Raw genomic sequence first — 16,062 nt, 5'->3', positions numbered from 1 at the left:
ATTTGAACGTTAATTCTATAAAATACAGCTCCCCCAAGCATAGAATTATCACACTTTTTAAATCTCTTTGTTGGTGTAACCTATGAAGAGAAGGAAAACGCTTGTCCGGTTGTAGTTATTGGATACTTTGACATGGAAAGTAGGCTTCATCACGTCGTAGTTTCTTAACCGCATTTACTATACTTTGCGTCATGCAAAATTTCCCACTAATTCCTCTCAAGTCCATCCCGGTCTTTTCTCATAAGAGCAGTATTTGTAATGCAGCCCCGTTACCCAGGGCTTTAATTGGGAAAAAACTGGGGGTGCTCTAAAAGGGGTGGGGCAAACCTCTTAAAGGAGTGTGGCCTATTCAAGTAGGGGTGTGGTCTACATCAAGATAACTAACATTGTGTGCTTAGGAAAATCGCCTCCAACTATCCTACCTTCGGAAAACACTCTCTTTAAGTAAAGGATTTCCCTTCCTTCTACAACACGGCTCACCTTGCATGATGTCTCCACTTCTCAGTAGTGAGCAAAATGAGCATGCGCACATCGATGTGCATGCTCTCACTGCAGTCCAATACAAAAAGAAAAGAAAACGGACTACCTTTGTGAGGCCTGAAAATAGAGCCCGATAGAGACCCGTTTCAAGGCCCCCTGAAAAAGCCTGTCAATGCTCAGACCCGGCCCACTTAAAGCCCTGCATCCATCCGGCCTAAGCACTGCACCATCCAACCATCTTTCAATCCATCCATACAGTCCTACCTACATACATTTGTCCCTGCACCTATCCTAAGCATCTATCAGCCCACCCGCCTATCCGAAGTATTGGTCCATTCATCCTTCCATCTACCCACCCATCCATTCATTCATCGATCGATCCTAAACACCACGTATTATACTCATCCACCCAGCTTCCTAATGGGCCTAAAAGGCTGGTGATAACCATTGATAGGCAGATGTTTCTGATTAATAACAAGAAAGCTTTCAGTTGCTCTATGTGGACCATAGCTCACCACCCTTCTCTGGTGGTGTTTTAAACAAAGGTTGATCCAGCGAAAGAAATGTAAACCAGCTTGCCCCGGAATTGGAACTTTCATAGATTCCCATGCTTAGTATCATTCCCCCGTCGTCGGAATGGGAGCCTCTGTAAATAGAAAATACCATAGCAGTAGGTACAAAAGAGAAAGAAAGGCCTAGGCCTCATCTCATTTTGTAGCATATCCACCTTTTTGTAAAAGAGACCAAAAAAGTTGCAACAACCAATCAGAATAGCCTCACCCCATTGAACCCTCCTGAGAGAGCCTCAGATTTTCTACCGCACGTTGTACTAAGGGAGTCTCCACTGAGCTCTGCTCAGTTTTCTTTCTACAGCTTAGGATTCAACTATTTTTTCTTCAAGATGTAAGATAAAGAGAAGAAAGCCTTATTTAAGGCTTGTGCTACCTGTTCAAAGAAGAGGCTATATGTGGAGGACAAGCATAAGGATTGTATTTACTGCTTGTACCAAGACGACAAAGCCACTGATTGCAAGATCTGCAGAACCTTCTCCACTAAGACATTGAGAGACAGGGAAGGAAGACTTTTGACCTGGCTGCAAAAGATCAAGTCTCGGAAGGAGGTGATTTCCAGTGACAGCGAGGATTCCTCCTCAGCTCCTTCATCAAGGAGGTCTAAAAAGAGGGGTAGGTCTTCCCTTTCAACATCAGCAGAACCTCCTTCTAAGGCCTCTCAAAAGACCTCTGATAGGTCTAGTAGGTCCAGTCCCCGAAAATCTCCTCACCGAGGTGCAAAGGAGATAGAGGGATTTGCGTCTGAGGTGGTTTCTACTCAGAAGGGGTCTCAAGGGCCTTCTGTTCTCTCTCCACCACCTGGTAAGGCAAAAAGTTTCAAAAAACCTGCTTCCCTACCTCAAGAAGGGAAATTTGAGAAGAAGACCCGCTCGTCGACGGTGGCATCTTCAGGTACGTCGACTGCTAGAATCCATCAGGTATCCATTTCTGCTTTGTCGACGGTCCCGTCGACTAAGACCGCTTCGACAACTACTTCGTCGACAGCTCAAGTTCCTCTCCCTGTGTCGTCGATGATATCGATATCCTCAACGTCGTCGATGAAGACGCCGACGGTGGTGTCGATGTCGACGAAGATGACGTCGGCGGTGGCGATGACGACGGCTGCTTTGATATTGACGCATCGTCGACGATTTCTCCTCCGTTGACGATGGTCCTTTCTCCGTCGACGACGATTCCATCACCGACGTCGACGACGACTCCGTCGACGGTGCAAAAAGTTAAAATTTCAATTAAAAGACGCCAGGTTACACCGGAGATGACATCTCCGCGAAGGGTGACGCCCCTTCCTCCGGCCTTACTTCTAGAGGAAGACTACTCAGAGGAGGATGATAGTCCAAATGGGGATGCTTACAGTCCATCTCCGCTCCAGGTCAAATACCATAACTCAGATTCTGATGACTATTACAAAGAACAGCGACAACCTCCTCCTAGGGAGAGAACGCAGGAGCAATCTCAGCTGGGTATAGTTTCCTTGCCTTCCTCATTGATAAATGACTTACAAATCATGTTGATGGATTATAGGAGAAGATTTCCATCTCAATCCTCCGAGTCCATACAGCCACCTCCTCCACCACCACCACCTCCTCCATCAGTTTCTGCGGTTCAGCCACCAGAACAAGAACCCTCGGAAGGGAGAGAGGCTATCGCCACGGGTCAAGCGTATGGTGATAATGACGATGATTTTTCTAATGATGGACGGGATGTGTCAGAGGTCCCAAACCCAGATAGAGAGTTGGACGATTATATTATTCCAGACCCGCCTTCTCCTTCACCAGATCCGGTAGATTCCCCTCCAGCAGACATCGGAGGTTTCCATAACCTCATGGAAAGAGCTACAAAAAGGTTTGGCCTTTCAGTTCCAGTGGTTTAATAGGACTGCTTCCTCTATGATTTCAAAGAGCCATACAGGAAATCCATCCATTCTATTCCCATCATAGAGCATGTATGGTCTGAAGATGTGAAGGGCATGCATTCTCCAGCTACCGTTATTTCGGTACTACCGCGGCTGGAGAAAAAGTACAAGGCCCCTGATGGTAGTCCCGCTTGGCTGGCTGGCCAACTGAAGCTGGACTCCGTGATCTCCCAGGCAGCGCAGAGGAAATCAAAGAATCCATCGGCCCCTCTGGCTTCACCACCTGATAGGGAAGGTAGACGCCTGGACAATGTGGGCAAAATATTCTCTTCAATGTCCAGCCTCCTGGTTTGTGCCTCCAATGCTCTTGCAATTTTGGAAAATATGTGGTGCAATTTGTCTCCGTTGGTGGATCAGCTACCTGACAGTGCTAAAGCGGATGCAAGAAAGATTTTGGAGGAAGGGGAGCGATCTTCCTCAGAGATAATTGACTGCGCCATGGACATCGCCACGACTGCTTTTCGTGCCTTGGCAGGTTCGGCTGTCCTGAGAAGAGAAGGTTAGCTTCGGGATACCTGGTTTTGCCCTGAGGCGCAAAATAAAATTTTAGATTTGCCCTTCGATGGTGATATGCTTTTTGGTAAGCATATAGATGACGCCTTACAGGATATTAAAAAGGACACAGAGACAGCCAAGTCCTTAGGCACGCTGCAATATCGTACGGTACCTTTCCGAGGGGCAAAAGGCAAGAGTTTTTCCCAACTACAGAGGAGGATACCAACAGAGCTAATCCTCCTATTCCCAATCTTCTCAAACCTATAAACCACAATACTCTTAGAGACAAAGCCAATCCGCTTCTTTCTCTCGCCAGCCAGCAAGAGGTCGAAGGGGTTCCACGGGAGAGATTTGTCTAAACGGCAATAGCGACCTCTTGGCTGTGTCTACTGTTCCTCCTCCTCCGGTAACATCAGTGGGGGGCAGGATTTCTCATTGTCTACACAGCTGGATGATCATAACATCAGATCGGTGGGTCCTAAATATCATTCGGTTTGGCCACACATTGGAATTTCAACAACTCCCACCTTCCAGAGCCCCTTGCGCCACAGAGTCAAAACATCTACGACTTCTACGTCTCGAAGCCCATCAACTGTTCATCAAGGGGGCGATAGAGCCTGTACCTAAGTCTCAAAGAGGACAAGGATTCTATTCCAGGTTTTTCCTAGTTCGCAAAACGGAAGAGAAGTGGAGCCCAATTTTAGACCTGAGGGAGCTCAACACCTATCTCATAAAGCTGTCATTCAGAATGGTATCCCTTCAGGATACTTTATGTCTTCTCAATCCAGGAGATTACATGGCAACTCTGGATCTAGAGGACGCATATTTACATGTACCGATCCATCCAGCTCACAGACGATTCTTACGCTTCACAGTAGCCAAGAGCCACTTTCAATTCAAGGTCCTTCGTTTCGGGCTCAGATCAGCCCCACGGATATTCACAGAGGTCTTAGCCCCAGTGGCAGCGTTTCTCAGAAAGCAATCTCTAGAGGTTTTTCCCTACCTAGACGATTGGTTAATAAAGGCTCCATCCTTTCAAGTGGCTTCCATCGCAGTCGACAGCTGCATTCTGCTTTTCAATCAACTAGGTCTACAACTCAAAAGGAACAAATCTGTTCTTCGCCCATCCAGGTCGGCCAGATTCATAGGTTCCATTCTGGATACAAGTTGCTGCAGGGCTTTCCCTTCGGAAGAAAGACAGAAGAGACTCATTCTTTCGGGTCGTCTCTTACAAAAGAGACGGTCTCTATCGGTCCATCTGTACAAGTTGCTCCAAGGATCGATTTCATCTTGCATACCCTTAATTCCGCATTGCAGACTTCAGATGCGTCCGCTGCAGGAGCAGCTAGACAAACAATGGTCCCAGGCAGAAGGCTCATCGATGACAAAATAACAGTGACACCATTAATGAGGAAAGCGGCCAACTGGTGGATGGTAAAAGACAATATCTCAAAGGGTCTCACTTTCAAGATTACTCCATCTCCCTTGGTTCTAACCACGGACGCCTCACTGGAAGGCTGGGGAGCTGTATTGCAGGATCTACACGTGAGCGGTCATTTGTCTGGCGCATTCCTCCATCAAGGTGCACCTGGCGGCTATCTCTAGATTCAGGCGGACAGCCTCAGGTCCTTCTCTTTGGTCCCCAAGAATTGTCAAGCAATTCCTAAAGGGTCTTTTCAGGGTTTTTCCTCCAGTCCGGCCTCCACCTCCAGTCTGGCAACTCAATTTGGTTCTGGCTCATCTCATGAGACCCCCATTTGAACCTATTCACAGTTCCTTTCATGGAAAGTAGCTCTTCTTTTAGCCTTAAGGTCGGCTAGGAGGATAGGTGAGCTCCAAGCGCTTACTATTTTGGAACCCTTTTTACAGTTCAAGAAAGACACTCTAATCCGAAATCCATTCCAAAGGTCCCTTCGGATTTCCATTTGAACGAACCAGTGGTTCTGAAATCTTTTTTTCCTCGACCATCGTCTTCAGCAGAAAGGTCGCTACATTCCTTAGATGTCCAAAGATGTTTAAAAAAATTCTGGAAATTTTAGGAAATCTTCACAGCTCTTCATTGCTTACAGTGCTCCGCGGAAGGGTTTTCCGCTTTCAAAACATGGCATTTCACTGTGGATTTCCAGTGCGATTCACTATTGTCACCAGGAAGCGGGCAAGCCGCTAGAAAGACATGTTCGAGCTCATTCAACGAGATCAGTCTCATCCTCTGCGGCTCTCTTCGCTGGAGTCCCTATCAAAGACATTTGTAGAGTGGCTACGTGGAGCAATACCCACACGTTCACAAAGCACTACTGCTTGGACTCTTCCATGAGAAGCAAAGCTGCAGTCGGACCGGCAGTCCTGAGAAATAATTTCCAATGAGAGTTGAGCTTTCCCTACTATCCCTCCTTCCTGTGATTGCACATTTTGTATCAGATAATGTCCTCCAATGTATATTTGCTTCCTATGAAAATAAGTATACTAAGATATGTTGATACTCTTGTAACAGAATGTGCTCTTATTGCTTACTGCTAGCTACTCTGATACAAAGCATGGGAATCTAGAAAAGTTACAATACTGGGGCAAGAAAACAAGTTACTTACCTGTAAGTTTGGTTCCCCAGTATTGGTAACTTTCATAGATTCCCATGCGCACACCCTCCTCCCCTGGGAAAGCTCAGCCTTTCGCAGATGTAGTTACTGTTACACAATGGCTACGAAAATCTGAGGCTCTCTCAGGAGGGTTCTATGGGGTGAGGCTATTTTGATTGGTTGTTGCAACTTTTTTGGTCTCTTTTACAAAAAGAGGTGGATATGCTACAAAATGAGATGAGGCCAGGGCCTTTCTTTCTCTTTTTGTACCTACTGCTATGGTATTTTCTATTTACAGAGGCTCCCATTCCGACGACGGGGGAATGATACAAAGCATGGGAATCTATGAAAGTTGCCAATACTGGGGAACCAAAGTTACAGGTAAGTAACTTGTTTTCTTTTCAGGGTAAGACGCTAATTCAGAAACATAACCTTTTGTCCATTTCTATATAGGAACACTGCTCTCAATTGGCTGTGACTGACAGATACTGAATACCTGTAGTTCTTACATTTGAGAGAGTATACCAAATAGCTAATTTGGGGTGGTGAGAAACTGCCTTTCTATGTTTCCATGTGAAACCCAGTATAGGAATATAAAGGTAATTCCAACACTACTATCTTCATATTAAACAGGGGGTGTGAGAACTAAGTGAGCCAGGCAAAGCGTGTGGTAGCGTAGCACTAAAACAAGACACTGAAAGGTCAGAGCAGGGCCATGCTGGAGTTGCTGCCTGTGGTTGTCTCCAGAGGCGCAACTAGAGGCAAATTTTGGGGAGGCCAATTCTTCCAGCAATAGGCAGAGTGGGGATGCAGGGACTCTAAAAAGGAGTGAAAAACAACAGAGCCTCATTTACAAGCAAATGGTCTTTTCAAAGACCTGTGAAGTACTCTGGTGCGGCTGTGTGTGTACGCGCGCGCCCTGGAAGCTGTCTCAGCCCGGGGCAATGGGCGTTGCGCGTCTGTTCTTCTTATCCCACAATGATGTTGCTGCTCCAGCGCTGCAAAAAGAGGAGGGAAATCCTGAGAGAAAATGGCTCTCTTTAAAGGATTTCCCTTCCCATACAACCCGGCTCACCTGGCATGATGTCTTCACTTCTCAGTAGTGAGCGATGTGCATGCTCTCACTCTGCAGTCCAATTAAAAAAACGGACTACCTTTGCGAGGCCCTAAAATAGAGCCCGATAGAGACCCCGTTTCGAGGACCCCTGAGAATAACTGCTGGTGCTCCGACCCGGACAGACCCAGTCCACTTAAAGCCCTGCCGTTACCCTTCTACACCGCAGTACATCACTACAAATAAGATATGATACCTCAGTATTGCTTTTGAAAGCACCAGCTTGAGGCTAAAATATCCTCTTGTAGAGACTAGTAACTGCAATCAATTAAAACAAGGATTTGCAATGCAATAGGTCTTGCATTTACTAAAGTCGAAAATGCGATTCTTATTGCATTGCAAATGGTTGTTTGCAAAAGTGCCTAGTGCAGCGCTTTCACTTCAATGACAGCCATACCCCTTTCCTTAGATGGGTCTCGTCTAAAGAAAGGGGCGTGGCCGCCATTAAAGTGAAAGCGCCGCCTGGGCCGCTTTTTCAAACAAAAGTTACATTTTTTTTTTAAACTTTCGGCCGCGTTTGGCACCACAAATAAACAAAGGCAGTCACTGTCGCTTGCCGTGCTATGTGAACAATAAATGAAGCCTTACAAGAGAGTGCGTCCAGCCTGTTTGCAGGTAGGTGAAAAGCATTTAACAAAATAGTGCTCTGAGGCTGTAATTAAAGCCTACTGAGCAACAACACAAGTAGCGGGGGGTGTTGCCATGGGAGGTTTCAAATAAAGACAAGGCGGTACAAGGGAGGGAATGCCAAGCCTATTAACAAATCAGAACTAGCATTTACCAAGGACAATGACACAAGCCAATGAAAAATATGGGCGGAGAGAGGGTGAAGTTTCTCCATACTCCAAATACAGCATGCCTCACAGAGCAGCACATGCGCTGCCCAGGCTCAGCCTAAATATAAATGTAGGGAGAAGTCCGAGCCCTCCCGGAGACCACTTCACCTTAGCTAGTAAAAAGTACATTCTTTTGTTACAGCTGAAGTGTCCATTCTGATTTTCCCAGTTGATTAAATATTATTACCATATGCATATTTGCTTTGAAATAGAACTTTATAAAGCCAGATTCACCTGACCAGTCAGCAGTCTTCAAAGATAACTACTGTCAGAAATGTCTTCGACTCCATATGCTCATGCCTCCAATGAGCTCCAAATCAGAAAATATCTGTCTATTTCCTTCATTACCTTCTTGACCCAACTTGCCCGACTGAGGTAGAAAACTGAAGCAAAATGCTTCCTGAAAGATGAAAATGACCAGTCTCCCCCACCTACTCCCTGCTGGGGAATAATCCACCTCATTCTTTACGCACACACAGATCCCCCACTCAAGGGATGGACAACATTGATTTACAATGGAGAGCCTGTAGTCTTCCTTCATAGTCTGAGGTATGAGTAAACCACCCGCATCCCATTGATTATCTGATTATTCATTACCTAGTGGCATGTCGTGGGATAGCGATGGTAATCAATCATGTTGATAGGAGATTCACTTTGAGTGAACCTTGAGCATACTTTTGTGCTGTGCTTGGGAGCATCCATGTTACTAAATCACGTGGAACACCTCCAACTTGGACTATTGTATGAGTCTTCTGAGTAAAAAGACCTAGGTATGCTGGAAACTGATGAAGCTGTGAAAATGGTGACCGGTTTAATGAATCATGAACTGCTACTCTACAGACTGGGTTGCCTGTGTGGCTGCAATTCTATGGACTGCTGCATTTCTGGTGGTCTTAGTGCATGGGTGCCAGTAGGTTAGTTGCGGTGTGTTTGTGCATTGATGCCTCTCTGGTGGTCGATGTTTCATTCTCAGTCTGTGTGTGTGTGTGTGTGTGTGTGTGTGCGTGCCATCGCACGCCAACACAACCTCAGCATAATCTCCTACGCCGACGACACCCAGCTGATCCTCTCCCTGACCAACGACCCCGCCACCGCCAGAGCCAACCTACACGAAGGGATGAAAGAGGTAGCCGAGTGGATGACGACCAGCCGCCTGAAACTGAACTCTGACAAGACAGAGGTCCTCATCCTGGGCTCTTCACCCTCCGCCTGGGACGACTCCTGGTGGCCTCCCGCCCTGGGCACCGCACCCAAACCGACAGACCATGCACGCAACCTGGGCTTCATCCTGGACTCCTCCCTCTCCATGACCAGGCAAGTCAACAACGTCTCCTCGGCGTGCTTCAACATCCTACGCATGCTACGGAAGATCTTCTGGTGGATCCCCACCGAGACCAGGAAGACCGTCACCCAGGCCCTCGTCACCAGCCGACTGGACTACGGCAACGCCCTCTACGCCGGTACCACCGCCAAGCTCCAGAAGAGACTCCAGCGGATCCAGAACGCCTCAGCCAGACTCATCCTCGACATCCCACGAACCAGCCACATCTCCGGACATCTGAGAGACCTTCACTGGCTCCCCGTCAACAAAAGAATCACCTTCCGCCTCCTCACCCACGCACACAAAGCCCTACACGACCAAGGCCCGAGCTACCTCAACAGCCGGATCAACTTCTACGCTCCCAAACGCCACCTCCGATCAGCCAACCACGCCCTCGCCGCCGTCCCCCGCATCCGAAGAGCGTCTACAGGAGGAAGGTCCTTCTCCTACCTGGCCGCCAAGACCTGGAACTCCCTCCCGGCCGATCTGCGCCTCACCCAAGACCACCTCTCCTTCAGGAAGAAGCTGAAGACCTGGCTGTTCGAGCAGTAGCGGCACCCCCCAGCGCCTTGAGACCCTACGGGTATGTAGCGCGCTCTATAAGTGTCACTGATTGATTGATTGATTGTGTACAGTGCATGTGAGCGTGCATGGTTATCTGTGTGATGGTCTACCAGCATACCTGCATGAGAACCTAGCCATCTTTTTCGTGAAAAAGGTGGATGACATATATAGGTCCTTTCCGACCACTCATAGTAATGTACAGGAGGTTAGCTGCTGTCAACAGGTTAATATCCTCCACACCTTTCCGCCGATCACGGCTGATCAGCTGGCTGCTCTCTGCTGTAGGAACAAGTCAGGATCCCCTGTCGACCTTCTTAAACCAGACCAATTTAAGAAAGTGTTGTCTGCAATTCTACCTTCCTTGAATCAGGTGATAAATGGGTCCCTCAGTACAGCTACTATGCCCAGGGCCTGGAAACAGGCCAAAGTAATTCCGTTACTCAAGAAACCTGCGCTCGACCCAGCCAAACCAGAAAACTACTGCCCTATTTCCTTGCTTCCCTTGGTGGCCAAGATCACAGAGGCTTATGTTAACTCCCTTCTATCGGATTTTCTGGCCGCTAATAACATACTGGACCCCTCTCAGAATTGTTTTAAGCCAGGTCACAGCACGGAGTCAGCTCTCCTAGCTGTTACAGAACATCTCTGGTCAGCAATGGATAAGGGTCAAACGTCGGCACTGATCTTGTTAGATCTAAGCACCCAGTTTGATACGGTGTCGCATGATATACTGCTGAGACGTCTTGCGGAGGCTGGAATTATGGGCTTGGCTTTGGAGTGGCTTGGCTCATTTCTCCATGAGAGGTCATTTACGGTAACTGCCCCCCGTTTGCTTCTGGCGAACATCCAGTTAAACAAGGGGTGCCACAGGGCTCCTCCCTTAGTCCCCTGTTATTTAATATCTATGTTCAACCATTAGCGGCAGTAGTCAGCAGCAGGGGTTTGACCATGGTCTCCTACGCTGACAATTCTCAGTTGGTGGTGGAATTCTCTAATAACACCTAGTGGGATGCCCTTAAGTTTCAGTGTGACCTTGCGGCAGTGGCCGAGCGGATGAACAGCAACTTCCTCCAACTGAATTCAAATAAGTCAGAGGTACTCTTAGTAGGTAGGGACCATGGTCGGTGGAGTGATCTTTGGTGACCAGCTAGCCTAAGTAAACCCACTTCCCCTAAACAGGCAGTAAACAACTTAGGGGTTTGGCTAGACTCTTCTTTAAACTATCGAGTCCAAACAAAAAAAATGGCAGGGACCTGTTTTGGACTCCTCCAGGGGCTCAGACCCCTGTTGTTGTTTTTTTACGCATCCACGAGGCAAGTCATCATCCAGGCGACGGTTCTGTCGAGACTTGACTATGCCTGTTCCCTCTATCTAGGGTTCAATAAGGCGGAGGTCTCGAGGTTTCAAAGGGCACAGAATGCAGCTGCTAGAACACCCTTAGGTCTGCGCAAATTTTGCTCAGTGTCAAATGCCATCCGCCGTCTGCACTGGTTACCGGGCCGGTGGCCGCTCTTTTCGCTATAGAGCCTCCACCCTTTGGAACTCACTCCCTGTGCAGATTTGTGGCCTTGATAATTATATTGTATTCAGAAAGGCCATTAAGACCTATCTTTTCCCTGCATCTTAGTCCTTGCCTGCCTCTTGCTTTGTCAGTCTTTCCTGTATTCGCGCAGGGACGGCCCTTTGCTGGGGCAACTGTCGTGCTCTACAAGCTACGATAACATAACATAACATTTCACCTACTTAAGCTGATGTATGAATGTTGTGTATGTGTGCATGTGTAAAATCCAACCCTGTTGGCTTTGTAGTTTTTTTTCAGTTTTTTCAGTTCAGTGTTCACTAAATGAAGCCATTTTCAAAGCAATCCATTTGTATTTTACAGGAGCGCCTAATGGATGATGGAATTGACGATGAGAGTGGGGAAGATGCTGTTGAAGACACCCCGGCTGAACAACAGCCTGGAATTCTTGCTTCAGCTTGGACGTTTATCACTGCCTTCTTTATTTCATTAATCCCAGAAGGTCCTCCCCCGGCCCCAAATTAGCCATGCAACTGACATTAGATGATAAGCTGTATTTGCAAGGAGGATGTTGTGTTCTTTACGAAGTGTTTCAAATAACAGTGCAATTTCAAAAGATTTCTAACCTAGTTTTTTTCAATCATGATATGCAAAAATGTTTATTTTTCCTTTTCAGCTTTTTGTTGCAGATACATAAGCACGAGGACTACTCCGTCTCGTACTGTTTCTTTGGATCATTCCTTTTTATTAATCTAACTAGGAGGAATGTGTTGTCTTCCATGTTTACATTTTAATTAATTCAGTTTAAATATATTAAGGGTTGTTTTAAGTTTTGTTTTAATTTCCCCTTTGTTCCTCCATCCGCATCGCCTATTCGATATTTGTACTTAATTCAAAATCTTCAGCCACCCAGTTGTTAATGATTTTATACAATGTTTAAAAAACACAATCGCTCATGCATGTACACACTCTCACACACACTCAGACACACACGCTTTCCCACACTTTTGCACAAACGTTTGACGACGAAATGCAAAAAATGCCATTTAACTTCCTTAAAGCACATTTTGTTCTCATGAATTTGACTCATATCTTTTTTTGCCGTTCCTGAATCATGCCCTTAAGCTGTTAGATGCCTTTTTTTCATGCTTGCATATATCGATTGATGCTTGTTTTGTTTTGCTTTGAGTATATTTTATTGGTCTTCCGCCTGAAGCTCCTTCTGTACAGGGAGGGTATTACTTAACTGAGAAGCGTGCAACTTTCTGCCTAAAAAAAGTTGACTAGCGCATATAAGGCCTGTTTTTTGAAGCGTTATGAGGATGCACTCCATATTCTATTAATATTTCTCCATATTACATGCATTTACAGAGTCTGGTACAACTTCACGTCCACACCAGACACAATATAAATACAGTGTTAAATATTTTGTCATAGAGAAACTATATTTAAACCTCTAAAGTATTGTAACTTCAGTTTTGAGTCCCCTTTCTCCTGCCTGGCATTTCTAAATCTTCATCAGCATTTGGTATTGGCTTTGTGGTAAAGAAAAGGCAATCTGACTTGTAAAAAAAATTGCTGGTTTGAACATAATATGCGTTTCCAAAAGCAATACACAAAACATTTGGGAAGATTTTTAATGCCTAACCCTTTGTGCGACTTTCTACAGTTACACTGTGCACTTATTTTGTTGTGAGCTGCCAGGGAGAAACGAAGGGCTATATTTTTTAAAAAGGCTCTTCAAAGTAAGCTGTAATATAATGAATGTTTGATACATGATTTTTTTTTATTTTACCTTCAGTTAAGAACTGAGAAACATGTATGTTTGTAACTAGACTGTTTTAAAAAATAAAATAATCAGTTGCAACAAACAATTGAAATATATTTTTTTGTATATTCTTGTTTGATTCTCTTGTGGGGACAAAAATAATGCCCACATACTTGAACTATGTCTGTTATCCAACGCAATAAATAACTGTAAAATGTGCATTTCCATGACAATAGGTAGACTGTTTCCTAAGTGAAAGTACTTCTGTGTGGATTGGCGAATTTGTGAGCGTGGTTTATTATTTTATAGTTGTTTCAGAGGTCTGTGTAATTTTCTGTTTCTGTCAATGTATTTTTTTCTGAAGTTTAAAGCTTACTGATATGTGCGAAGCATGCATTGCTTTGAATACACATGCTGTGCATATTCCTGCCATCTAGTGTTGGGTCCGGATATGTGCTAGTTGTCGTTTCTCAATGAAATCTTTCGAGTCAAGAGGTAGAAGGGACGACTCCTCTCTGTGATAATGCGCAGTGGCATCGACTCCATTCTTAGATTTTATTTCCACTGTCTGGTCCAGATGTGTGCTCCTCTACTCCTCTTCAACACCATTGCAGTGCTTTTTTCAGTTTACATGGTACCTTCCACTCCGTCTGTATTTTTTTCAATTGTGTTTCTTATTTTACCTTGCAGTCATATTTCCATCGAGCCGGGCCCGTATTTGCCGCGGCCCCTCCAGGACATCGCCCATCGTGGCCCAATCCCTTCTCGATCGCGTCTCTCAAGAATGCCTCACTGGTGATGGAACGGACACCTTTTCAGTACTCTCCTTGCTGCCATGCAAAGTACCCTTGGACCAACTTACATCAGGACTGCAGTCGGTGCCTATTGACGGAACACAGCGAGGGGATAGACTGCGTAGTTTGTGGCCCCTTTCCACTCCAAGAAAACTCTTCGTGACCATTGTGCTTGTCTGCTTGAAATGTAATGGAGGAGCATGAAAGAGACACCATACCTTTTCAGTCCTGGCGACATTGAGGGAAAACAACACCCTCAGCCATCAGCTGCAGAGGAAGAAGCCTTCTCCATTGAAGGCATCTCCGGATCTGAGATGGAGGATCTCCCACCTACTCAACAATCCAGGAGTACAGTACCCCCTCCTTCTCAACACCATCCCGAACAGCCTTCGGCTAAAAAATATCCTGCCCCTCTGGGATACCAGACAGATGCTCTCGGTCCACCACTGCCTTCTGGCCATAGTCTGTACTGAACAACTTGCTTCGGACTCCTCGCTCTGGCTTGACGCTAAAGAAACCCGCCAAGTCAAGTGCTTTGGCACAGATTATCTTGGTATTGGACTTCCCCTCCGTGCCGAGCCAACACACGGCTGAGGCTTCCTCCATTTCCACAAGTGGCCCATCGGCACCGAAACAAAAATTCGTTTTGGATCCAAAAATTTGGAAACTAGATTCCAGCCCAACCGATAGTCTATCCTCCATCGATTGCAGGAACAGCTGGACTCTGGATGAAAACTGTTAGTCATCCAGCCTCATAGGGGTCGCAAGCTTGCCTCACATTATGCTGCGGCTGTTCCACCGTCCAAATGACAATTCTTCCTAAAGCCCTGGACACTCCAGTTCCTGTAAAACTACAAAAGAAGGCTGATAAGTCCATGACCTCTTGCTCCACCATCAGCACCACCCATATCACCTCCTTTACCTTCACTGTCCCCTCCTTATTCTCAGGGGACCCCCTTGACATTTCACCTTAGGGGTCTCTACAATCTGACATATCTGGCCATGGTGGGGAGGAGAGAACATTTTTGACATTCCTTCACAGGGCGACCCGTTGGACACCTATGACAGATCCACCAAGGGAGACAGACCCTGATCTCTACCCTGCTCAGCCCTCTCTTCTTGATGAGACTTCATCATATCAGGAACTCACTGGTAGGGCCGCGACCTTCCATCATGTGCCCTTAGAGGATGACAGCCTTTTTTAAATACTTTCTTCCACTCACTGGTCCACCCAATATCTTCCAATGCTCAAAGGAATACGTAGACATACCACAGACATTTTTAAAGACCCTGTCAGGGCTAGGGCTATAACATCCAGGGTGGACAAAGGCCTCCGCATCTGACACCATCTATATTCGGGGTCTACTTCACCAGACTCATTAGTCATTACCATGACCTGTAAACGGTAAACTCCCAGGCCAGCGGAGATGCCTTGCTACCAGATAAAGAAAGGAAAGGAATTGATGCGGCAGGGAAAAGAGTAGCAGTGCAATCAGCCAACTCAGGTTTGTGGTAGGCGGAAGGCGCTACCAATTCAAGCTCCTTCCTTTTGGGGTGACTACTGCACCTCGAGTATTCACCTTGCAGTAGTAACCACTCGCCTGCAGCCAAGGCATCCATGTATTCCCATATCTGGACAATTGGCTTACAAAGCTGCCACTCTTCAACAGTGTCGAAAACCTATGCAAATCACAACAGGCCTGCTTCATCACCTAGAATTCGCCATCAATATTACCAAGTCCAACCCCCAGCCCCTACAAGTCCAGCTTTACCTAGGAGCCATTCTAAATGCAAAAATAGGCCTAGCCTATCCCAATTTTGGAAGGATCCAGTCTTTTCAAACACTCATCCCCTTATTTCAACCAAATCAGCAGCTTGCAGTTGGGACAGTAATGTGCCTCTTAGGCATGATGGGCTCCTGCATACCCATAGTACCTCATGCCAAGGCTACACATGCATCCATTGCAGAAATGCTTAACTCTGTAGTGGTCTCAGACAAAGGGTAATTTGGACAATCTAGTGTTGATTGGCTGCTACACATCACTCTGCAGTGGTGGAACACCAACAACCGGTTGCGTGACTGGCCTTTCCTTGAACCTGTTCCCTACACTATA

General features: G+C 46.3%; 1 protein-coding gene across 1 annotated transcript in view; it reads left to right on the top strand.

Annotated features, from left to right (window-relative positions):
• Positions 1–13,257, top strand: part of HERPUD2 (HERPUD family member 2) — a 339,768-nt gene extending 326,511 nt beyond the window's left edge. Inside the window, exon 9 of the mRNA XM_086964819.1 lies at positions 11,750–13,257. Within this exon, the coding sequence (XP_086820945.1) occupies positions 11,750–11,911 (162 nt within the window). The 3' untranslated portion in view covers positions 11,912–13,257. The remainder of the gene's footprint in view (positions 1–11,749) is intronic.
• The last annotated feature ends 2,805 nt before the right edge of the window (positions 13,258–16,062 follow it).

This window comes from Lissotriton vulgaris, chromosome 4_1 (assembly GCF_964263255.1).
Source record: "Lissotriton vulgaris chromosome 4_1, aLisVul1.2, whole genome shotgun sequence".
NCBI classification, from domain to species: domain Eukaryota; kingdom Metazoa; phylum Chordata; class Amphibia; order Caudata; family Salamandridae; genus Lissotriton; species Lissotriton vulgaris.
Note: the sequence above shows the minus strand (reverse complement) of the source record. Positions and strands in the feature narration are given on the sequence as shown.